At 36.5% G+C, this 26,240-nt stretch overlaps 1 protein-coding gene across 28 annotated transcripts in view; it reads left to right on the top strand.

The window, feature by feature from the left end:
- The window catches only part of RIMS2 (regulating synaptic membrane exocytosis 2), a 452,662-nt gene that overhangs the window by 368,428 nt on the left and 57,994 nt on the right, over positions 1–26,240 (top strand). For 19 of the 28 annotated variants that reach the window (XM_066177469.1, XM_066177464.1, XM_066177476.1 and 16 more), the window contains one exon: positions 13,053–13,225. The exons of 8 other annotated variants lie outside the window; for them this stretch is intronic. In XM_066177469.1, the coding sequence (XP_066033566.1) occupies positions 13,053–13,225 (173 nt within the window). Of the gene's footprint in view, positions 1–13,052; positions 13,226–14,125; positions 14,363–26,240 lie in introns of all 28 variants that reach the window. One more of the 28 variants, XM_066177524.1, reaches the window with a different exon arrangement.

The following is a 26,240-nucleotide window of genomic DNA, read 5'->3' as shown; positions in this document are numbered from 1 at the left end:
TTTGATCAATTTCCATCTAGAGCAATCACGGCAATTTGTCTTAAATACTTTTATTGTTTTTAAAATAGAATATATTTTCCTTTCTGAGTGGCTTTGTGTAGACAAGTGATGGCTGAACTGTTAGTCTTTTGGTTCAGAATGGCTATCTTTTCATAATAAACTCATTTATTTCTGTGTACAGTTTTTATCTGAATTTAAGCTGTGAAGTTCCAAGATGCTATTGAAGTGACAATTAGTGTGCAAAATATTGTGACTATGCTTGAATTAATTATTTATTTTTTTTCTGAAACTGATGTAATGCTGATAATAAGTGAGAAAATCTACAGGCAAAAAAAAAAAAAAGAAAAAAATTAACTGGGAAATATGTACTAAATATCTGGGTGCCAAGGTGTGACATTCAAAAATAAAGAATATATGAAGTTAATTGAATTGCTGCAACAATCAGGGAACACTAAGAAATGAGAATAATAATCTGTGATAACATGTATCACACCAATTTGTGCTACTTAATTCTGTGCCATGCAAATATGTACAAAAACATAATTTTTCACATTTGCAATACAAGTCTCGAGCAGTGGCTCCATGATGGAAAGAGGTTTCCTAGATCAGTTTGCTGGATTACTGACCTTGAAAAATTGAGGAAAGTGTGGCATACACTTAGAAAGGACAGACCTGAAATCTCAGTGCAGGACTTGCACGGAGCCTGCTTTAATGTGTAGGATTCAAAATGAACCATAGAATCTTAGAATGGCCTGAGCTGGAAGGGACCTTAAGATCATCTGCTTCCTATCCCCCTGATACGGGCAGGAACACTTTCCACTAAGCCAGGCTGCTCAAAGCTCCATCCAGCCATGTCTTCATCATTTCCACAGATGGGGCATCCACAGTTTCTCAGGACAACCTGTTCCAGTCCCTCACTACCATCACAGTAAAGAATTTCTTCCTAATATCTTATTCACTCTTTCAGTTTAAAGCGATTACCCCTCATTCTATCACTACAGGCTCTTGTAGAAAAATCTTTTTCTGGCTTTTTTTACTGAAGGCTTCAATGAGGTCTCCCTGGAGCCTTCTCTTCTCCAAGCTGAAGAAGCAGGACCTTTGTCTGCTTCACAGAGGGTGGCTCAGAAGGAACAGAGCACTGTCAGATTTGGAGGCAGGAATTCTGGCTGCCCCCTCACCTCACACCCCTCCCACTCTGCTCAGCTCCAGGGGGTCCTCCTGGGACAGCCCCTGGACAGCTGCTCCCTGTGGTTTAGCTGAGCACAACTTAGAGGGACGATTTGCCCAGAGTTTACTGTTATCATTTGTAGCTCTGGCTATAGTAATGTTTTAGTGTTGTGGATGCTTTCTTCACATCTGGGTGTGCTCCTCTTTATTAAACAGGCTGATTTTCTTAGATAGCAACCCCAAAATTATCAATGAAAATTTAACCAGCTTATCAAGTTTTTTTCCAAACAATAGGTTTGTGGTTTTGAGGATTTTTTGCCAGCTGTTACACAGGAAATAATGTTATGTGTGTCTATCAGATTTCTCTGTGGATTTTTGATTCTTATTTTATTAAGTACCTTAACTACCTAAACTCTTACAGTTTTTGTTTTGTTTTGGTTTGGTTTTTTTCATGAATATAACTGTGGCTTCAAGCATCTGTACTGCAAGTAGTTCATATGAAGGATTTAGGGACATCTAGCACACAGCCATTATTCTGAAAAAGGTGGTCCTGCACAGTGGAGCTAATCAAAGTAGGGTCAGGACCTTGGAGTCTCAGCATGGGGAGATTTTTGTAAAGCCTCAATGCCTTCAGCAACACTAGTAGCGAGAATGTTACTAAGACATGAAATTACCTCTGTGTCCTTTCTAATCTATGGTATTTTTTACTGTTATTTCTGGGAACTAAAGGCTTTGCTTACAGTAACTAGCATTGTTTAATGCTAGGAAGCAGAATATTTTCTTTAGTAATTTATCAGGAGGAGTATTATCCTCCTTCTGCTGATGGAAATCATTGTTTTACCAGAGATTTCACTGACAGTCTGGGGTCAGTGAATAATAGCAGGAAATAACACAATTTTGTCTGAGGTTCTGCTTGTTCTATCACAGCAAAATTACTCTGGTATATATTTTTCTTCAAACTCTTTAAAATCCTTGAAGAATGTTATATTTTTTGCATCATATAGGGCATCTTAGATACATTAATTTCAGAGAACCAGGGTGCGTGATTCTGTTTCTGCTCTCTCTTGAGTGACATATGCCATAATGCAAAACACAATTCTGGTGATTTGCATAGTTCTGCAGTTTATTCCAAAACGAATGGCTAATTAATAATATCTGAACTTTAAATAACATATGATTTTTTATTTAAAAAATTAAAACACTGTGGCATAGTGTTCTTTAAGTAAGGGAAAATAACTTAAATTCACTTCTGGGCAACAGGCTGACTCTCAATTTCAAGAATTGTAAAGAAGCAGATTGGATAATATTTAGGAGGCAGATTAAAATGTTTCCTTTCCCTCATTTTAGCTAGTTTCTAGTCACATAAATTTGAGAAATATTATGCTAATGCTATGCTGAGGAAACGTTTGTAAAATGAAAATAACTTCAAGATCTGAAGTTATCCTAAGAATTCACAGACATTAATGATCTTCAAAAATATTTACAGAAGTTTTGATCTCAGAATAGTTCAAATTTAAGTACCTTACAAAATGAACTAAATTCCTCATTCGGTTTCAATTGCTAGTTTTTAATAGTTTCTTTTCTGCAAATGTTACATATTATTGCCCTACTGTTTAAGTGGTTTCTGTGGTGAAGATGAAACTGTAAATAATATTAATAACTGTTGCATGTTTTCAGTAGAAGTGAACTCAGGTTAACCTTACAAGCAAGCAAAGGTAAATCATAGTACTTAAAATGAGATATGGGAGACATAACTAGTTAATGTTTTATAATTACTCCTTCAAGGACAATGACTGAGAGAAAAGGAGAGTGCAGGTTTTCAGATCTGTAGGAGTAGCATGCTTGCTCAGGATCTCCCTGCAGCCTTTTTTTTTTGCTAGTTGCAATAGAACAAGAGTAAAACTGCTGAGGTAATATGTTTTAGAGAAAATAATGTTTTCTAAGCAGTTTACCTTGTTTATGGATTGATAAGGAAATGGTGGTATCTATATCCTGCAGATTTGTTTCTCCTTTAGCTTGACATGAATCAGCAGAAAATTTTCAGGAAAGTTATCAGCTGAGCTTATATTTTCTTATTGTGCAGGGATTTTCCAAGATGTATCCTAATTATCAGTGGAAACAAAAGATTAGGAAAAAAGATTATGTGACATCCCCTCAAACTGTGCTTAATTTTGCAGGCTATCCTCTGATATCTATGGATTTAAGGACTTAGAAACTGGAATCATAGGTGTATAAAGATATTTATATGCTGTTCTTGAACAATTGTGGCCTTAGGCACTTCTGCTTACAGGAATAAGCGCTCATCAGATGTCCACGTGTCAGTCCAATTGTTCTCTTCAGCACGAATTCCTTTGAAGGTGCTGTGTCTCAGGACAAATTTATATTAAATGTTGCATAGTGAAGGTAGGATTAAGGGGAAGTATTTCTGTTCTTAAGCCATCAGGTATGCTAAAATACTTAACAGGCTTTTGGGTTGAAATAAAGTGTAATGAAACAGAAGTTCTGTGATACAAAAAGATGATTGCCTTGCCATCTTTTTATTTTATTTGTATCTGTTTTCATAAGACCAAAAGGCTGAAAACAAATTATGGAAATAAAGTTTAAAATCCAGGTTAATGTATTAAAAAATGCATAAACTGCATATTATTTGATTTCCTAGTTTGCATTTGCAAAGTAACACCTCAAAGAAGCCCAAATTAAGTAGAACAATCATATACAAAAGAGGTTTTCTTTTTTAAAAACAGAAATTCTGCCTTGTTTCTTTAAAAAATGAGCTGTTGACTGGATGCCAGGATCATATGAAGAGCAAAAGATTTTGAGTGCCGTGGTGGCAGAAATGGCATGTGAAACACTTGAGGAATGGAAACATACAGGAACCATGCTTTGATTCAATTTATCCAATGTGAATAGAATGTACCAGTTTTAGAAGACCAATAAGGTGCAGAAAAAGCAGAGTTATCACTCAAACTGGACCCATTGAGCAAATGTAGGCTCACCAGCCTGTCCTAAAAACATGCTGAAGTTCACCAGGAGATAAACTACTGGAGATACTGTTAAATGTAATTGCACAGTAAATAGGGAAGTCCCTGGATACCTGTGTTTTGTGTTTTGCAACGGCCCAGACTTTTTACACTGGACTCTGTCCATGATGATACATCTTCAGGAGTCTTGACAGGGTGCTGTGGGTTGCTAAAGGATTGCTGGTGTCTATTTAAAATAAATTTTCTTCCTTCTGTGTCAGACAGAATAGTTTATGTGCGCTAGTCCAAAAGATCCTGGGGAGTGTGAGAAGATGTACATTAGAGTTTATTACCCGCCATCACATAGCCAGACTGTGGACCCGTTTCTCTAAAGTGAAAATTGGTGACTGACTTTGCCCTGTTTAAAAGAACATTTAAAATTCTGGTGATGATCAGCAATATGAAAGGGAAATTGAACAGTAGATGTTCCAAAGGAATCATTGGAAGGGCTTTGTTTTATTTTCTATTTTGTATACTTTCCTGAATTCCTTTCACATTGGAAAAGGGGGACTGATGGTTGGATATCTTTCTAATCTTAATTACGATTGCAGTGTTCTTCTTTTGAAGTTCTTATATATTCACCTTCATATTATGAAGAGTCATATTTCTTCAAGATCTTGGCTTTTGTTCAAAAACTGTTTGGAATATTCTGGTTAGAGAAATGCATTCTGTGGTTCACTTATAGCTTGATACAAGGTATCAGCTCTTGTAACAAGATGAAGTTCATCCAAAGGACACACAAGATTTTCTATTCCTTCCAGTTTATATAGTCAATTATAGCTGTGTCACCCTAGCCATGTGCTCAATTGCCTCAATTAATCTGTCAATCAACTTTATTATTCCAGCTGTCAAAACTCCTCCTAAACATCTCAGTTACCTTGATAAATAATAGAAAGCAGTTACCTTCACTTCTAAAGATGATGTCTGGTTATCTAGTGGATGAGGCATAACCAAAGGGGTCCATGGTGTAGCTGTGGTGTCACGTCCCTGAGTCCTGTTTCAATTATGTCTATAATTTGAAGTAGAAGCACTTTCTATGTGTAATGATTTCAAGGTAGGTTTTGATGACATATTAGGAGACACCTGCTTGGCCATCATAAACCCTATATTTTCACTCCAACATGTAACACATCTTAGATTGCCTTTTAAGAATTTTTTGTGGTGATGCTTATAATTATTCCTCTCTTGATTTATTTGTCTTTTACTTTATCTTAAACAACAGTTTTTCACCCACTGTGTTTTTGAAATAAGAGATAGGATTTTAAACAATGTCTTTGTGATTTTGAACAGTCTGGAATAATGTGGTAACTTTATATATTCCAGCAGAAAGTTTGCAGTTCTCCCTCCTTTCAAAATCTTTTAAATTTGGTCCTGACTTAAAGTAAGATTAAATAATAACATATACTTCCCCAGACTAGATGAAAGTATTTTTTGAATTATTTCTGCATTAATGACAGCTTGATTTCAGAACAGATATTAGTCCAGTTGAAATTAGAAGTTGTCTTGATATTCCAAAAGTCATATTGTATGAAAAAAACCCTCAGAGAAAAAGCTACTTGGTGTTTGAGTATTACTGCAGGAACTTATTTTTTTGTAGGAAGACAAACTTGTTGGCAAGCTAATTTTCAAACTCACTTAAAGACACAAATACTTAAGAGCTGCCTTACTGCTTCCTGCTTTACCAAATATTTACAAGGTCTGTAAGTTCTCTTGAAGTAATGCCAGGGTATTTTCTAGTGCTCTCCTGTATTTATATAACATTGTGCATTTTGAAAGTCCTTAAAAAAATTACACCATATGCCAACATAAATGAAGCCAATGATTTTTTTGTCTTTTGATTTGGCTTGCCTCTGGACTACTTCCCTCTAGATTTCCAGTTGTCCCCAAGCGCTGATACATTGGTGACTTCTGTATTGCTTCTGCCCTTGTCATTTCAACTTTAACTCCTGGATCAGCCAGACCCGTAGGATGACAGAGTAGTTTGGGTTGGAGAGGACCTCAAGAGCTATTTGGTCCAACCCTTAGCAGGAGTCCAAACTTAAGGTCAGCGTGGCATTGATACAGGTTCCTCAGGGCTTTAGCTAGTCAGATCCTGAAAACATTCAAGGATGAAAACTGCACAACTTCTCTGGGTAGCTTGATCCATTATTTCACTGTACCTATCATAAAAATGCCTTGTGCATGACTTCATTGTACCTATGGTAAAAATTTATACCAGTCAGAGCTGCTGTGAATTGCCTGGCTCTGTCTTTTTGATGTTCTCCCCTGTATGATCTGATAAAGTGCTGTTAGGTACTCCCATAGCCATCACTGTTTCAGTGAGAACAAACCCAACTGCCCCAGCCAACTTGGTGGCCTTCCAATAAACCTAATCTAGTTTATTGATGTCAGTGTTTGTCTTTGGGTCTCAAAACTGCTTACAGTATTCTAGGTGCAGGCTAATGACTGCTGAATAGAGGGGAATAATCTCTCCTCTTGTTGTACTTGTGCTCAAGTCAATACAACAAAGGCTGCCCTTCTTTCCTGCCAAGGCCCACACTGACTCGATCTTTTTCATTGTTGTTTTCCTTCCATAATTTAGCAGTAGGATGCTCTTTGCAGAATTACTCATAGTTCCATATGAAATCAGGTTTTAGAAACGCCTTTGTTAGATTGCATGTGTGAGTATTGGTTAGTGAAATTGATAAATAGATGACATCACACTACAAAGGGAGGGTGAAAAAAACTTTGAAGAAAGTGTTTTTCACGTGTTCAGTAGAAATATGAATGTTCCTTTTTATTGATGTTTTAATTGGTGGTCTAAATTTATTGAAAATTCAGATGGTTTAGAAGGTGAGTTTTGCTAATCAGATTACAGTCAGTTCTTTTTATTGAAGGTAGAAGTGGACTGGAATGTTTTGAATACTGAGAAAAAAATTATTGCATAAGGAATGGAAGTGATGGATGAATGTACAGAGAACCACTGTACATCCAGATAGATTTACTGATCCGGGTACTGTTCTGCTCAGAAGTAACAACACCATAGTTCTCTCCTTCATGTTAGTGCAAGGCAAGAATGCCAGTAGAGGTGCACAGGGCCAGGCTCAGGAGATCAGAGGGTGCTGAATACAAAGCAAGAACTGCTTGAAGGGAGAACAGGAACAATGCCAATGTGACTCATTGGAAGAAAATTATATGGTTAAAACAGTAGGATCCAAGAATTAGGGATAAAAAGGAGGAAGATGGGATAAGATCCAGGACTACAAAGCAGAAGACAGGATCAGCAGCCAAGAATGAGTCTAAGATAGACCGGCTGCAGCTCCTTATTGAGAGGCCCAAGGCAACTGTGGATCTCATTGTATACATGACATCTGATACAAGCAGTGCAAGGGACAGCAGTGTGCCATGTGATAGCTTAAGCAGAACTGACAAAGGCAGACCTGGCTGGCTGTACCTCAATTGTCTTGATGAATCTTGACAAGAGTGAGAAATGTGAGCATAGATTACTGAGCTGGCTATGTATAAGTTACATAAAAGGGCTGATTAATCATAGCCTTCATCCTGAGTTTGTGTGTATTCAACCTAATGATGAACATATATTGTATTATTCATTTATTTGTGGTATTTTGTAAAAATGTTTTAATTTTTTACTTTATATAAATCTAATGTTATTGTAATTATTAGTAAGTATTTGACTTTATATTTAATGGCAGACTTCTTTAGGAAGCCATTAACAAAAGTTTTAGAAGGAATCATCAGTCCAGTAACATTTATTCAAATGATGTGTGATAATAATTAAAATTTGCAATGCCTTTAAAGGTTCTGAATTCACACCGAGAGGTATAGGATATTTCAAATTGCTGTGCTCTGGCTACTTGAGAACTTTTGTTAGTTAGTCAAAGAACCACTGAAATAGTCCTGAATGGTTCTTTAATCTTCTGGTAGTTGCACAACAGAAAATTGTCTGAAACATCTTCCTAACATTTGGATTGCTAAAAACATTGACCAGATTCATATGTTCCTATGTAAATGCTAGCCAATAAACGTAATTAGTAGACTATAAAAGAAGAAAAGATAATAAAATAGAAAGACATTTAGAAATCACTGACAATGTCAATTGCCTGGACAACTGCACGACTGTATAGTCCAAGATGGAAGACTAGTAACAATAGAGTAAAGCAACATGAAACACTTTAAAAGTCCCTTTTAACTAGAAGTTCCAAACCAATTTCTTTGCAGAAATAAGAGCATCAGTGTTAGACGAGTTGCAGCTCTATGTGTCCTGTCAGCCATTTGCTGGTAGTTTGCAAAGAGGTCAAAATGTTTGCAGAGGTTGTTGTATTAGGAAGCAGAGTAGGTATTTCTTTTTCAGCTTTAATAATTATGAATTTGTCACTAAAGGACAGTAATCTTTTGAAGTTAAAAGCATAGGCACTAACACCTAACTGTCTTTTTGTTAGGCTCTCCAGCTGATTCTACTAACACAGATAAAAATGCTTTTAGAAACTTTGGAATACTTGTTTGATAGAATCTGTAATAATGAAATTATTCTCATTCTTCAGCACTGCAAAATAGGACAAAACTGTCTTACTATTAAAATTATAAAAGCAACTTTTAATGAGTCTGCTTTCAATAGACTTCCCATTTTTGAAGCAGCTTGAAGAGGTTGGGTTGACTGCTTAATGGGTCATAAAGTCCAGAACTTTGTCTTTATTATATGAGTCTTTATTGAGGTGGAAATGAAAATATAGCCATATTCCAACAAAACAAGGCCGTATTTCCAGCCTGGGGAAAGTCAGGAGATAATTTTCCTACTGTCATGGCTGGTATTTAAAAAAGAAAAAAAAAACTAATCTGAAAGAATCCTTTTAGTTAATCTTTATAGTGTGCAGGTACATTTCATCACACCCTGAACCACCTAATTGTTAAACTCAGGGGAGATGTGATACTCATTACTGTCCTTGTACTCATGTTTTCTACTGAGGGATATTGGAGTACACAGGATAGTTGCTGGAGACAATGGTCGAAATCAATGGCCATGCTGATCCAACCAGGGGGGCTGCAGTTCCCTGTCAATGTGAAGTCAGATGGTGTAAATCCTACAGTACAGGACATAGGGACAGCTCTGGAGAAGAATGGGAAATGGTATCTCTTTTTCAGATATAATGGAGGGATAGGACTTGGTTTTTCAGTCCAATAGTTGCTCTTGTCCTAACACTGTATGACAATGGTGACGTTTAAAAAAAAATGAAAGTGAAATTTGGAGGAAGAAAGGAAGGATGTATGTGAAATATATGAAGATGTGACGCCTTGGGGCAACTTTAATGGCACAAAACCTGAAAAAATAGTTGCGCTTTACAATTGGAATATACGACATGGAAGAACTGAATACTTTTGAAAAATCAGTATTTGCACAATGGAAGTGCAATTTTACTCTTGAGACAGTCAGCAAAGGAGCACTTCAAAAGCTGCCTTGTATAGAACCACAATTTAAGAAACAAATGCAAAACTAAAGTGCCATCATGGTTTCTGTCAGACAAGCAATATGGCTCCTTTGGTCTTCTGTGATGAAGTTCCAGAAACGCTAATGTGCAATACAGTACTGTAATCTGTTTCCTAAAGAAATTTAAGTCAGATACAAGGTTAAAAGTACACCTCAGCAGCAGAATAAAGGGTAATTAGAAGCAGCTAATGAGTGAATATGAGGTATCTGAACTTTGTCCAGCAAGAAAGACAATTCAATTTCATTTACTAGATGTTTTCTTGGTAGGCAGCTAGCAGATGCTGAGAGTCTAACTTCTACAAGGTATAAACAAAACCTTTAAAATATTGTGTATTAATACATTCAGATTTAATGAAAATATCAATTAACTTTCCCAATTTTAATCTTAAAACATCCTGAAGCTGTAATAATCAAATAATTTTTCAGTGACATCTGTCCCAACAAAAAGCATTTGATGGGAAATACCTTTATGTACAACTGAGTAAAAAGAGACAAGGTAATGATTTGATTATCTTTTTTCACATTATATTTCTAAAATTATTTACTTTTATGTTGTTTTTCTTGCTAAAACAATTCTCAGTCTTCACTATATTTCACTAGATTATTACTACTGCATTGGCTAAAAATTAAAAAAAAAACCCAAACCAACACAATAAGGTGTTTTTTATTTATGGAAATGTCTGATTTGTTATATACATCTCATTGCTATGCAGTAGTTTAAAAACTCGCATTCTCTAGGTGTGGAAATGAAACAGCAAACCAAAACCACATGTTTTTGACACTTTGTGTACTGCAGAATGACTCTAGAATAACTTTGTGTAATGCTGATTCTGTTTGCCATTTCATGTTTGATTCAGAAGGGCTCATTTCCATGGACTGCTGGGCAAGCTCAGTGTAGGATCTGCAGGTTGAGGTCTGTTATTCTATGAGTCACCACACTTAATTATCTATTATCTAAAATATCTATTATCTATCTCCTAAATGCAATAAGATTAACAATTCCATCAATGCTGGAATGTGATGCTATGGTCCATCTTTCTTCTCCAAAGCAGAGCCTCATCAGCTCTGCCATGCTGGCGGTGTGCCCAGCCTGGGGCCAGTGCCACAGGCAGCAGGACCCCTGTTCACACAGGCATTCACGTCTTGGCTGTCCCTTAGCTTGGTGGGAGCCAGTGACAGTGTGGTCATGGCAGCACAGGGTTTGGCACAGCAGGGACACCTGCCTGGCAGCTCAGATGGTGCTGAAGGCCTGAGGGTAGTTCTGCATTGCCTTTTCCATAGTGTGTGATGGTAGCCCGGTACACCAGGCTGTACTTTCCAGTCTTGGTAGTTTAAGGCCAAATCACCAGAAACCACATTCATAACTTTGTCTTAAATGGAGAATTGTCCTAGGGAAGATTAGGTGCAGGGGTAGGACTCGATATATATGCATTTCTCTAGATATAATTATTTTTTATTTCTCTAAAGGGCTAAGTAGTTGCTCTTTTAAAGGAGTTGCCAAAAAGGACACTCCTTTTTTTCTAGTGTAATGTTACATTATCTCTGATTGTCAGGACAGCTGTTTAAGCATTGCTTTTAACTATATATAAGTAACAACATGCACTGTCTTCTTTATCAAGCAAAAACATTAACGGCATCAATAGAACCAGTCAGTAAATATTAAAACTTTTGAACATTATAATCACAGAGGTACTCTGAGTTTATGGGTAGCTAAGTTCACTTTCACACTTAAAGGCTGGGAGGGACATGAGTGGTTGTTGATGGACACAAGTATGGTAAATTAATACAGATCAGGAAGAATGATAAAGATTGGTGTAGAATGTGCAACCATTTTTGTAAGTGTGGAGTTGTGGCTATGATTGGTCACTCTCTGCAGCAGATGCACAGTCTAACTTGCATTAGCATTTTTTTCTTATTCATTTCCCTGCCTTAAAATGAGCAAAATAACTTACTGTTTCTAAGTGTAAAATTAATTTCTGAGGAAAGGCACTGAAATGCTACTTTGAAATCCCATTTAGATACATCTGATATCCTATTTAGATACTGCAGTGTCTTTCAGAGTATTTCCCAGTGTAGCATTCCTTGTAAGAGAACAGAAACAAATGATCTGAAATGAAGGACAGATCTTCTAAAAACTATTAAAAAAGGACCAATTTAGTGGCTAAACCAATTTAGTGGCTAAACCTGGACACCCTTCTCTTCTGCGGTACTACACAGGCTTGCCATTTTACATTAAGAATAATTTTCTCCAGGTGGCTGAGTACAATGTTGCTATCCCCAAGAGTTCAACAAGCCACTGATGTGTTAGGTAGATTATTTTTTCCCATTGTTTTCTTTCAGTCCTGTTTGTGCTGCTCTTCATATCTTTCTGTACTGTCTTATTTCCAAACAATCACCTGATGATCATTGACATTTCATCTTGAAGTTGTTTTTGTGAAAAGATTACCAGTAGTAGCCCATCAGGTTTCTGTATGCACAGAAATGCCTGTATATGAAGAGAAGGAAAAATATCTTTCTGCTATTTATTATATTTGCATATAGTGCTATGTAGAGTGGCACACATTTAACATTCATTTAGTGCTAATGTGTGACAAAAATAACTAGCCATTTTTTTTTGTTCAGATCTAACCTGAATACTGCTGCACAACCCTATGTTGTATGGGTTTACTGCTGATCGCCTGCCAGCTCCATGTTTGATATTACTGTTAACAAGCTCAAATACCTTTGTAATCTTTTGGTTTCTGAGGCACATGTACATTTTCCGTACAAATTACCTCCAGTCCAGTCCCATCCTTTCAGACTTCCCTGTCCAGCAGCTCAGCAAGATGAGGGTTTTTGTTTGCACAGCTGCAACATTGCTTTGTCTTTTGATTTGATAATCATATATATCTGTTTACTTGGGGGAAGAAAATTAACGTTTGTCAATTAGAAGTTCTTGTAAACAGGCTAGGCCCCAAAAGAGACATGTACTTTATAGATAGCATGCAGCACATTCTGTCTCCTGTTTAATCTTTCATGAGCTCAGTAATCATGGGCAACTCACTAATCTCTCTGCTTTTCTTTCTGCACTGGTGAAACAGTTTTGGTAAGAGTATTCTGTGAGGCTTTAGATGTCCTTTCTAAGCTTAGTGAAACTTTTGGACATGCTGGAAATTTTGTACAAGTTGAAACTGAGGAGCTAACTTGACTGGGATAGCAAAGCAGAGTAAAATTAATAAAAAACCAAGACATAACTCATATTTTGTATCAGGGAAAACTTAATTTTAAAAGTTCAGGCAGTGTGGTGACAAAGGCAGTTTAGATAGCAGGAAGGACCAGGTCCATAGCTGATCTGTGGTAGCATGTCACGACAACACCATGTCTTTGTCCTTTTCCTCTTGCAGTATCGGTCAGGGCGGGATCCTCATCGGGGCTCAGACAATGTTTCCAACAAGTCCTCGGACAGCGATGTCAGCGATGTCTCGGCCGTGTCCCGCACCAGCAGCGCCTCCCGCTTCAGCAGCACGAGCTACATGTCTGTCCAGTCTGAGCGTCCCAGGGGAAACAAGAAAATAAGGTGAGCATGATGAGCTATAGTGTCAGCTATACCTGTGTAATTTTAGTAATGGAACGCTTATCAATATTTTATTTGACATTAGCATTTTCCTAGAATGTCTTTTTTTATCTAATGCTTTTTGAAGTCTTCATGGAATTTGTTTTTAGCCAATTTTTGTCATCTTGGATTATCTAACATACACTGAAATAACGAACATATGCTGTCAGCAAGCATTAGACACACTTTCTGAAAACGATTTTGTAAGATATACTTAATATGGCTGAAAAGACAGTTTAACTTGAAAATGTGTGCCAGCAGAGGCATCTTATTTTTCTTTTATAGATGTATTATTTAATACTTACACAGACCAATTCAATTTATTTGATACTTACACTAGTCAAATTTAACTGTAGGTGTGCAATCATTGAGCTGCTCTTCAACAAGATGTACATTGTGTATCTGTGACCAAAACACAGTATTTTCTTTGCCTGCACCCTGTGTGCATCAGAGGAGCTTTGGCTTTCCTTTGGTGCACAAATGAAGGTGTAACCCACCTCCATCACATATAGAAATTCTCAGAAAATTGTTCTCTTAAAAGAAAGCATTTGCAAAAGTTAAGCATCTGCTCATATGAGTATTGTTAGGACCACATTGTTTCTGTCAGACATTTCTTTCTAAATGTGAGGTATTGCCATGCAAGTTTTATTGTGATAAAGACTTATTAAGAAAATGTTCCAGGGCTCTCTAGTGTAGGCTGAACTCCTAGCCAGCATGACTTATGTCTGCTTCTATCCTTTAGTTTTTATTTCATTTCTTTTGCATTTCCTTTCTTCATGCATGCTCTTCTCCTTGACCTTAACTTTAATTTATTCTTTTCTTTTTTTCTTTTTGCATGCCTATTTCAATTTTTGTTGACTTCAGAAGGACAAGGGATATAGAGGGGAAAAAAGAGGGAGGGCTGGAAGGGGATGAACAAGATGAAGTATTTCCTGAGGAGGAAGAAAAAGAGGAGGAGGAAAAAGCAAAAGAGCAAGAAATTAATGAAAAAGGGGAAGGGCAAGAGGTGACAGAAAACTGTGATAAGGAGGAGATCAAAGAATCAGGGCATGATGAAAAAGCTCAAGAAGACCAAGCTGAGGAAGGGAAAGAGGATGACAGGTAAAACATATTTCTATTTATATAGATCTATTATTTTTCCTGTACCAGTACCCTACTCATCTTCCTTTTTTATTCCCTTTGGTACCTATTGCCTATGCTCTCTACAGCTCTTCTTTGTTTGTTTTTGCTTTCAGTCATCATGCTTTCATATTTAATCAAGTTTCATTCTCAGCTTCAATGAACTTGTTCTGCATACCAAATGAGGCAGCACACGAACTTGACTCATTAATATGCATACAACTGCAGCATATTATTTTTAAAACTAGTTTAGACTAAAGTTTGGGTTTGACTGTAATAAACAGCAGAAATTGTAAGCTTCTTTATTATATTTCCTACTTCAATCATTATTTCATGGAAAGATGTTTTGTTGAGTAAAATCTCAGAAATATCAAAATTATCTTTACTTTTATTTATAGCCATACTAAAGAAGAAAATTTGGATTTTTTTTCAGTCCTCTTTGTGGTGCATGCTGACTGACAATCAATGTGGATAAAGCAGAGCCTTCCTCTTTCTTTTTTTTGTTCCATGTGAATAACTGTCAAGGATTGCTCTATTGTGGAAGAGTCATGCACTTCAGCTGATGTGTTGAATCCAGAAACACTGGAGCACAGCTGGCTCTGGTTCTATCAGATAATATTCTAGAATTATACATTTTGCCACAAATCCTTAAAACAATGTAAATGTCGGACATTTTGTATTGCAAAATCCATGTATGTCGCATTGAGAGAAATACGACGTTCTTCTTTTCTTCATTAGAAAGAATGAGTTTCAGATTTGATGAATATTCTTGAACCATTCTCAGTCACACAAGAATGGCAGAAAAAGTCTCAGAAAAAATAATTTTTCTTTTAGCCTGAAAATTCTGCACTATCTCTAAATAACTTATGCCTGTAAAATTGTGATCATATACATTATGCTATATTCCACAGAGCAATCTATGGAAATCCATTTTCTTTCCTTGCTACAAACTTGTACATGCTTGTATCTGCTCACATACATACCATACTCAAAATAAAGGGGATACAGAGAGAGAATCAAAATGCCTGGTGTATAGTCTTGGGTGAAATGAACTAAAATAGCCATACTACTGCCTTGTATATTGTGCCATCATTCTTTCACTCATGTTCATGCCTTTTAGATTTTAGAAAAAACCAGTTGTTTAGAACCAGTCTTTAAGAGTGGCCGGGCATATGTGTTCAAGGGGCTGCTGTATGGTAGTATATGAAAGGATTATTTAATGATCTTTTTCTCTTCCATTTCCCACTAATTTCCCAGTCTAATGGATCTGAAAGTCCTGCCTTTCAAAAGCATGACTCTGTTCCTGGTTTCTAGATTTCACTCAAGCTGGTTTTTGCCAATATGCTGTCCCCTATGAAAAGCAAAGTCCTTTTTGAGAAACAGCTCCTTGTTTCCTGTGCCAGCTTGTTCTTCTGATTGCTATCTGCTCTCTACCTTCAGGAGGAAGTGACACAAGTCAGGAGTTTCTACTCTATAAAGAAACAAGATGGTATTAAGTGACCGTTGTGTAGTGACTTTTGTTTGTGTTAGATTTTGGCTCCCTTCATGGAAATGAGTCTCTAATATTATTTGCCCACTTTGCACATATTGATGGCTTTTAGTATGTAAATAAACAGAAAAGTTTATATACACCTTCCTTCCTCATGGTAGACTCAGTGGTCATTTTTTAGTATAGTCTGAACCTTTTTCTAGGGTAAGAACCAAACAGAAAAGCCAGATTGATTCCTGGATAGGGGCAGCTATAGGTATGTGTACACATTTATATACACACATAGTTATGTCTCGTAATATATTGAAATATTACGACTTGTGTATTCAGTGGACAAGCTCGAAAGCTGGATTAATTGTCAGCATTTTTGAAAATTTAGTGCCTGCTGCTCATTTTTCTGACAATTTTTACAACAACACACACTTGAAAATTTATAAGATGAGCTAATGACTTCAACCCTCAAAAGAGAATGTTTTCAGACACACCACAAATATTAAAAGTAACCAACCATATCAGTTAAACATATCAATAGGTATTTGAGAGACCCAGCAGAACAAAGGTGGACAATTCTTCCTTGATAGTATAGTAGTAAATTATCATGTAGTTCTTGAGCTCTTGGGCATCAAGCAAAGCTGTATTGCAGATGAGAATTTTCAAGATATATTTTTACTTCAGAGGTGCATCTGTTGTTGGACAGCAGTCACCTTTCCTCTAGGCACTCTGGAATGCAGGGGCTGCTCTCAGTCACTTCATCATCAAAAATTACCTTGTTAAGGATACCACTTAATACCTCTTGCTGTTACTGTGTTTATACACTTTATGAGTAATGGTAATAGTCCCACTAAGGTCTTCAGTCTGCTGAGGTCATGGGTGGGTTGAAATGACTGTAAACACAGAAATCCAGCACTAATTCATCCCATGCCTATTTCAAAGAGTACCTTGGCACAATAAAAGGCATTAGCTTTTGGAGCACTGGAGTACATTAAATCATTTGATCTTTCTTTTGGCAGAAATAGTTGCAGCATCAGATTTTGCCTTAATAAACCTTGTAAAACTAAACTTTGGCATCTTCTAGACCTATAGGGAAAACATAATTTTGCTCTTTCTCTGTTATCAAACATGTTAACAAACAAAGGGTGGCTCTAGCTTTGCTGTTGGGTATTTATTACGTAGACTCCACTGACTTTTTTTCTTACTCCATCTCCTTGATATCCTCAGGGCTAAAAATAAAGACATCTTAGATATAATCTTTGATCATTAATATTTTTATTAGAGGTAATCTGTTTAAGACTGCTCTAAATTTTATCCTTTCTTAATATTTTTCTAAATATCAATCCTAAGCATTAATTCTGATTGTCACAATAGTTTTGTTTTACCATATGAATACACAACAAATGTACTAACAGAGCAGGATTTCACTGTTAAAATACAGTAGAAAAATACAACTTCTGTTCCAAGCACACAGAGTCTAAATCATGAAATAACAAATGAGTCCAGAGAGGGAAGCACAGAAGAACTAAGAGATGTTCCACATGACAGAGATAGGTACAACACGGTGTTGGGGACATCTTGACAACAACGAATGAAGGCTAAGAAGAGATTTGAGGAGAGCAAATAAGGTATCTTTGTGAATGTTTCTGGAGAGCTGTTTTCAAGCATTCAAGACAATGAGGATAAAACATGAGGTGCTTGCTAAAAATATATCAAGTGGATGAAGGGCAAGTTTGATGATCAGGAGTTGATCTTTCAGTCTTGAATGAGAGACGATAAATATAATAAGGAACAAGGGCTAAGATAGTAGGAAATACGGATGAATTTTGTACAACTGTGTAAAAGAGAGTGTAACCTTTTCCTGGTGTGTGGAGGAAGATGAGACAGCCACATAGAAAGGCTATAAAACTTGTCTTTTCTCTAGTATCCTGGAAGGGGTTATTGGGTAAATTGCCAGGGCTGGAAAAAAGCACTGCAGTATCTGTCATTTGAAATGGTGAGAGAGTGGACAAAGCAATTATCTGTGTGGGTGGACAGAAAGGGCAGAAAAGGAAAGCATGTGCAAGCCACAAAGTTTTGCTATGTATTTAGAAGGAATCAGTGATATCCCATGTGAAGAAAGGAATTGAATTCTAAAAAATGGTAGAAGGAATAGAGCTGACTAAATAGGAAGATGACACAACAAAGAAAGGAAAATTTGTAGTGGAAAAATTCAGCAGGGATTTAATTTTTCAGAGCACTTAAAAATTCAAGAAACAAAGTGCAATGCGTGGCTTTAAGTAATGTATTTCTTCAGATGGAAAACCTTTTCTCTTTCTAAAGGTCCTTCATACTTTTTGTGCCCCTTCCTTTGTTAGGTATAAAGATTCATTTCAAATTAACTTTCTAGTTCTAGTTCATTCAGTTAAAAAAAGACTTCATAGAATTTAATTTATATCATTAAAATGGTTTTAATTTGAAGGAAGGAATATTTTAAAACTGATTCCTGATGAGTATTTGTTCCTTAGTTTTTCATTAAATTGTAATTTTAGTGTTTCAGGCTTTATGACCCTTTCACTGTGACTGTAGCTATTAACAGTTAAATGCAGTATTTTTCTGGAAGAAAAAGCATGTCAATGCAGCCTTTGCAAGCTGCTTCACAGGGGTGGAAGCCAGTAATGTTTTGAAAGTCTTTATTCTGGTAAAAATATAAAAACCTGTACAAAAGATAACAGACACTAAGAATCCATTTTCAATGTCTATGTGGTGTTTGGTTTCTTAAAGCTATTTCAAAAGTATTTCAATGATTCCTTCAACTGCACTACTAGATGAAGGAACTTAATTGTATCTGACCTTTGTAGCCAAACAGGCCACGTGTGTGGAAGAGAAAATGGTAGCCTGAGACTCTTTCCCCACTGCATGATCAGTCTTTTAGAATTGCAGTACAGGTAGTCTGTGCTTCCAACAGAGAGAGATAGATAGATAGATAGATAGATAGATAGATAGATAGATAGATAGATAGATAGATAGATAAAGGTTCACCCAGCGTCATCTCTGCGATGGAAGGAGAGAGAACTTGGGTCCAGTTATGTCAAGGTTCATGCAGGTTTTCAGGGAAAGCAGGCCAGCATGCAGTTTCCTGCAGCTCTCAACAGAAGACGTTGGTCTAACAACATTTTCAACATGACAATGAAGTGATCTTGCCTTTCCTGGGATGATAATGGCAGGTTGCAGTAAGATGTTTACCTGCTCTTTTCAGCTGCAAAATGTTGCATTATCCAGGCAATTGGGGCAGGTGTGATGCACTGGGTCCTTGAACAAGAAACAGCAACTTCATTTTGTGTCTCTCTAACGTAACTCTTCTGCACTCTTATGACTAGATAAGCAGAGCTGTTTACATATTGCCAGTCTGTCTTTAAAATCAGAGGACCTAAAGAAAAGTTTTTTTCAATAAGATTTTCCTAGTACTATTGTTCTGGGGGGAGTCTGTTAGGAGTTTATGAAAAACTCTTTGCCAATTTGAAGCATACATTGAAAGCCACTACTTTTTAATGTAAGATTTTTACCTTTAGTTTTCTACAGAAAGGCAAATATTCAAAATCTATACATTCATAGAGCTACTTGGTCTGTACCGACACACATGAACAATAATCTGGCCATTTGGTTTTTTACATTTTCATAGATCACATTTAGAAGAAAATTGTCTATAGCTTCTGGAAAAATACTATGGAAAAATATGCAAAAATCAATGATTCCAAATGGAATTACATGAACAAATAAATTTGTTATGAAATCTGCACTGAGGATAGAATAAAAATAATTTAGGAAATCTAGTAAAGTCACCTGTTTCTAAGTTATTTGTCACTGTCTATAGAACCCTTGGAGACCTGTTTTTTCCCTGTTACTTTGGAGTAAATACAAAAGATATATAGATTCCTTTACAGTTAGTAAATTCATTTTGATACACTGGGGTATAAGAAATTAATGAATTTGGAAGTACACATTATTAACAGGTGAACAGTAAAAATAAGTCATTAGAAACAGTCTACAGCTTTAAGGTGTCCAGCAGGAAACCCAGACATTTTTACTTTGACTGTATTGCAATATTTTTGAGACTGCTTCCCTCTGCATGCAATGCAGCTTTTTACCTCTGTTGAGCCAGCTCTGCCTGTGATCCATAAAGCACTGATGCACTTCTGTTACTAAAGTCTATTTAAAACTATCCATCAGTAGTTTAAACAAGACAAAACCACAAGAAATGCAGGGAGAAATCCCTGTAGACATGCAAGGAAGCAGAGATGAAGGAAAAAATTAAAATGAGGTTTTGAAGGAAATATAAATATTGAAATTAGGTTTTGCACTTTTAAGTGTGTTATAAAAGGATTCATTTTCTGAAAATATTTAAAGCTAGATTGAATCATAAGGTTTTTAATGGACAGACTTTTTAATCTTTATTTCTACAGGATTGAGCACAACAGATCTGGTGACAATAATAGCAACAGCAAAAACTAGAAGTGGTGTAGAAAATTATAAAGACAAGGGATTGAATATTGAACTTATAAGGCTTTTCTTTTTTGGGCATTATGATTGGACAGACATGACTCTGTCTTAGTGATGGATGTTTTCACTCTTTTTGCCTGAGTATTATTTTAATAGAAGAGTGATAAGATTCTGTAAAATTAATACATATTCCTAAAAATGTACTTCATTAAAAATAATGAAGGCTAAGCTTACCACTTAGCCTTCCAAGAAGCAAACATAAACTTCTCCATGTTACTTCTTAGAAGTATTTCTAAAATGCAGTTGCTGGATTTGTGCTATTGCCTTTGAAACTCCTTGCCAGGCCCATCTAGCAAGCACTGTGCTTTAACTAAGGATAAGGGGCCCAGTGCTACTCTTATATTGTGTGCTTAATATCCATGGAAAGATAATGCTCCACTGATTAGCCATTGCCCATATATCTGGTTTTAATGTTTATTTGACTGAACATCTGATCATTTTCAGTAATTTCAATATACCTGTGTGGTGTTCATATTTCTCCTTATGTCCATGAGGTGCTAGCTAAACAAGCTGGGAGATGTGTCATCAGGTAGCCCCCAGCAGGAAATGAAATTTCCTTACAAATACCACTGACAGCCCAGTACTTCCCAGATAGTAGCCATAAAATAAACACAATTCCTATAGAGATCCAAGGTAAAAAAAAGGAAAGTTACTTCAAACTTGCATAGTGTGCCATGTACATATTTTCTCGACAGGGTCATTTGATCATAGACCCGCCTTCTCCAGCTCAGAAAAATTAAGGTTGCAGGCTTGTGTTCAGAAAGATGTGAGACATCTTTCCTCACATTTTCTTTTTTCTGATGGTCTTAAGTTTTCTGTATGCTTTTATGATTTCCCCCAGAGACCAAAAGTGACTCAGAGTAATTTTGTCAAAGTGACAGAAGTCAGACAGGCAAGTTCATGATGTCCCAGATAATGTCTCTTTGGTTGAAGTAATTACGGCCTCAGATCTCTTGCTCGTGTCCATTTAGTTCTCAGTCCCAGAAGATCAATTCAGAGACATGCTATGAATTCTGGAGATATTAGCAGTGCCTATTCTGGCCCTGATTTTTCAGAGTCCTCAAGCAACCCGAATTCACAAGGATGAAGAAAACTTTAGAGTTGTTTTATTCTTTAGACAGCCACTGCCACATACATGAACATAAGCATTAAAATGAGCCTGAGCATATTCCTATTGTGCAGTACTAATCAAAGAAATAGTCTTTCATGAGTAAAGCATAGATGCAGCTACAGTGAGATCCATATTGCTGACAGGAATTTATTTGAATAAAGCCTTTTCTGGACATCTGGCTCCTCCCTGTGTATTATGTGATTTTTCTCTTAATGTAATCTCAGTAGTGCATCCTGTCCAGTTCCCCCATGTCTATCTTCCAAAGTTTTCTAACTGTCAATGAATTTTCTAAATAAGTAATTCACAGCAATTTCAGTTTAGCAAGATGATAAATCATGGTACTTCTTACCCTTGGGCAAAATATGACATCTCTTACCTCTGTATATTTTTGAGCATTTCAGCCTTCAAGTCTGAAATTTTTCTCACTTTCCTGACTTGATTTTACATTATTTCTCTGGTGATTTGAGGTCTGGGACACATACTGGATTTAATGTCTGGTTTAGAAATTCACTGCTTGTTTTTCATCTCAGAGAGCTCTATTCAGCCCCTCAAGAAACACCACTGAGCAGCACCAAGCATGTTTGCAGTGTAGATTGTGACTTAGCAGTGTTAATACAGAAAACTGGGCCCTCTCCTCCATCCCTGTTGGAAGACTAATTCTACAGCAGGTTGGAACAGACCCACAACATTTAACTTTCAGATTAAGTACATGCAAGGTGCATTCCTGCAAGAGAACAGTCTCGATTTGATCAGTTTTAATTTGGCCAGCTTTTACAAACACAACTTTTTCTTTGCCAGGCTGGGTTAAACAAGATGCTTTCTAAACTCAAAGAATTTGGATGTTATTCGAAGCTCACTTGGTCTTTGACTGCAATGTACTTTGTTGCCAAACCTTCAAAGCTCTTATGGACTTATTTTATTACCAATGCATATGACAGCTGACTAATGCAAGACTTCTAGACCTCAAATAATTTTCTTGCTAGACTTTTTTTGCATCCACACAGAGTAAATGGCTGGTTTAGTTCAATGTGTCAAAGAAAGGCATTTCATCAAAGATTCATTACTGTTAGCAGGGTAATAAACCTTATCTGTAACTTTGTAGAGGAAAACTTGAAAATTTATCAACAGAAGATGAATATTAATATAGTCAATTATAATTGCAATTTAAATTAACAAAAATATCAACTGTATTTTTATTTTTAAAAAATAGGCAATTATTCTATCAGAGAAGGTGAGAAATTTTATCAAAAATCTCTGAAGCTCTGTGCATAAATCAACTGCTAGTGTTCAGAAACAGCTAGCTGTTACACTGTTTTTTCTGCATCATTCATTTGCTATGGCTATGTTTTGTAAATAATCTAATGCCCTGACCCCAAATGACATTTCCATTTGTTCCAATATGAAAAAAAATTGCTAAAGATGTCATGGAAGAAGTTATACTTCTATTAATTTATAATAATAAAGCAGTGTGGACAGTTTTACATCTGTCAGAGAGAGAGAGATACAGCTGAAGTCAACCTATGTACTGTAACAGGTATTCCTGATTTGTAATAAAAGGGACCTTTGAAAAAAGAAATTTCATGTTGAAAAATTGCTACTTATATTTTGAGATGTGGCCACTAGTTTTCTTTGAATATTAATATACATAGCAAAATAGATTATGAACACTGCTCTATTTTTCCCCCCAACTTTCTTGTTATATTTTCAATAAAATAAACCTAATAACTGAGTCAGTCCAGTAGGTATTAGAGATTTATACCACCAAGAAGTTAATAGAATAATTCTTGACCAAGTGGATCTCCAAAGACTAAGTCATTATAATTTTGAACCTGCAGTGTCTCTCTTTGATGCGAATTGGCAGACGAGTATTGGCCGGAAGCGTTGTTCCCATGGAAATGTTATTTCCTACATCACAGCTGTCCCCATAATGCTGTTTTTGTTAAATTTCTTCAGTAAATTAATGAAATAAGAGCATCTCTGATTGAGTTAACAGGTCTATTAAGAAAGGCATTAAAATTCATCTCCTGCTTGTAGAAAGCAGTAAACAAAGACTTCAGTGGGTCTTCCAGTCTCACAGGAGACATATATTAGAAAATATCTATTACAACAATTGAAACATTGTGAAAATCCTTTCCCTAGGACATCACAGCCCACAGCTGTATTACGCACTTGGTAACGTGGATTTTCACTATTATGGATGCCTTATTTTCATTATGGATCATTACCAGAGAACTAAGCTGGCAAGCAATAATATTAATTTTGCTTTGACTTTGAAATAAAGAAATAAAGAAGCCTGAAAGATATGCCAAATGACTTTTGTAAATCTGATTTTCTGATACATATGCTTATGGCAGAGCAATGACATTACAAGTTGTCATTTCCAATACTGCTATAAAGACAACTGAAAAATAAAAACTGCATCCTCAAAAATCCTACCAAAAATATACAGTACAATGGATTGTATTGATATCTTCTCCTTCACATTTAAAAGTACTAACAGCATTGTATATTGGAAAAATGCCTGTGCTTCTTAACACTGGTTTTATTAAAGTGTATTCATTGATAAGTGAAAAATAATCAAGTTTTTCATAATAATTTTAGTTTATCAGTCATTGAAACAGATTACATCTTTACTTCGTCTTTGTAGAATAAGTGATACTCTTTGTAATGTTTAGTGATTACAAAGACACTGGGTGTAGGGATTCTGAACTGCTTCCTGTGCTGCTTTCTGCCACAGACTGGTGTGGTTCAAAGACAGGGCCTGATTTAAAAGACAGTTTTATAAATCTTTAGCAGTACATTACTACTGTAGAACTTACCAGGTTAGTGAAGAGGGAAGAGGGAGCTGAGTGCCACCTCTGCGCTTCCTGTCACTGGGACTTATTTCAAGCTTGGCAGATGGATCGTGATATCAGTGTGGGGTTTTTAGTTTGTGTTTTGGAGTGGGGTTTTTTGGTTTTCTGGCCTAAATAAAGGATTCCTGATGAAATTTGGCAGTTACTGTATGAATCAGCCAGTTTTTAGAAAATATTTCTGTTTCTGTAGACAAGAATCTGACCCCAATGCCTTCCAACTCTGCAACTAATTCAAAGACTGCAGGTTTTAACCTGTGGCAAGAGGACGAGATTTTCCACTTAGTACATATGTTACAATAAGCATTTCTTATATTTGCGCCTGCTTCATGGATAATGTAACAGCCAAAAATACTAACAAATAATTCTAAAATTAGTATTTTCTTGTAAGATTATTAAATGCTTTCAAGTCCATCAGAAACTGAGAGAGTTAGGAAGCTTCTGACTTGTTTTTTACTACCTAGCATACAAAAATATTGAGTAAACCAAGTTTTTATCTGGAACCTGTTTAGTATCTAGAACATTTGCCCACAGTGCAGTCCATCTTGCCAATGCAAGCGTTACAAGCCCTAATCTGTCCCAGGTAAAGTGGCTTCAAATCAGTTTCACTGCCTTTAGAACAGGATTCTTTCACACTGTGAAATCATCCCTCTTTTTAACCCAAACCTCACAAACGGTTTCTTTCCATTTTTGTCAGATACCAAGGGAATGGTCTGCCTAAAGCAGGAGATACCAAGACTAAATCAAAGATCTTCTTGTGAGACCTATTTCTCTGCTTCTTTTCTATGAGAGTGTCCTTAGGCACTTTATGGAATTCCCTTCCGCCTATGCAACAATTCCAAAAAGGATTGTTTTCCAAGTAGCCAATTCTAATCATTGTTTTTTGGAAGTTTCTCTGGCAGTGTTTTCTAATCTTTCTGTAGCTCAGTACAAATATTGAGAAACTGGAGAGAAAAACCAGATCATTTCTGATTATCTGCTGTAGTAACAGTCTGGAAAACTTTGAAACCACATTTTTTCCAGAGAGTAATTACACTCTAGGTTTGAAAACAGGTGAATCTAAAGAGATAGTGAAGATTAATGCCTTCAAGAAATCCAAAACCTTTACACTGCAATTCCAGAAGGCTGCGTTGGAACAGCAGTTTTATAGTTGCATACTGTTTTTCTTTAAAAGCATTCAGAAAAAGCTTTTGGGCCAGAATTGGGCTGTTGAAAATCATAATCTGAAAGCAATCTGAGATTTCTAATCTCATCAATGAATTTAAGGCTAAGTCTAGACCAGTGAGAAAGATAGGTCTAGGACAGGGTCTTGATCATCTATATTGTTTAAACAGCTTGTGTTCTCTTTGGCATAGCTTTATGCTGGACACACTAATAAAGGTGCCTCTGATTCAGATCAGCGGCAATTCAGGAGACAGAATAAATTGAGGTCAGTTGCCTTCAGGCAGGATGCCTGATAAAACCCTGTTTTGGGAAGGATGTAAGCTAGTATACGTTAGCCTGCTGTGTGTATGCAGGTTGTCAAGGCCAGAGAACAGGAATAACACATTTGGTTAATTGCTCTAGGTGTGGCACGGAACTCTTCGTTGGCTACAAGGACCATATTAAATTTAACACAATCATAGAATTTCCTGTGTTGGAAGGCACCCAAAATGATCATCAAAGCTCAACTCAAAGCCCTAAACAGAACAGCTCCAAGAATCACAGCAGGTGTCTGAGAGGACTGTCCAAACACTTCTTGAACTCTGTCAGCCTTGGTGCTGTGACCACTTCCCTGGGGAGCTGTTCCAGTGCCCAGCCACCCTCTAGGTGAAGAACCTTTTTGTGATATCCAACCTAAAGCTCCCCTGATGCAATTTCAAGCCATTCCCTCAGGTC

The sequence above is a fragment of the Chamaea fasciata genome, unplaced genomic scaffold, assembly GCF_029207755.1.
Source record: "Chamaea fasciata isolate MVZ Bird 193981 ecotype frontalis unplaced genomic scaffold, bChaFas1.0.hap1 SCAF_1, whole genome shotgun sequence".
Classification (NCBI taxonomy): domain Eukaryota; kingdom Metazoa; phylum Chordata; class Aves; order Passeriformes; family Sylviidae; genus Chamaea; species Chamaea fasciata.
Note: the sequence above shows the minus strand (reverse complement) of the source record. Positions and strands in the feature narration are given on the sequence as shown.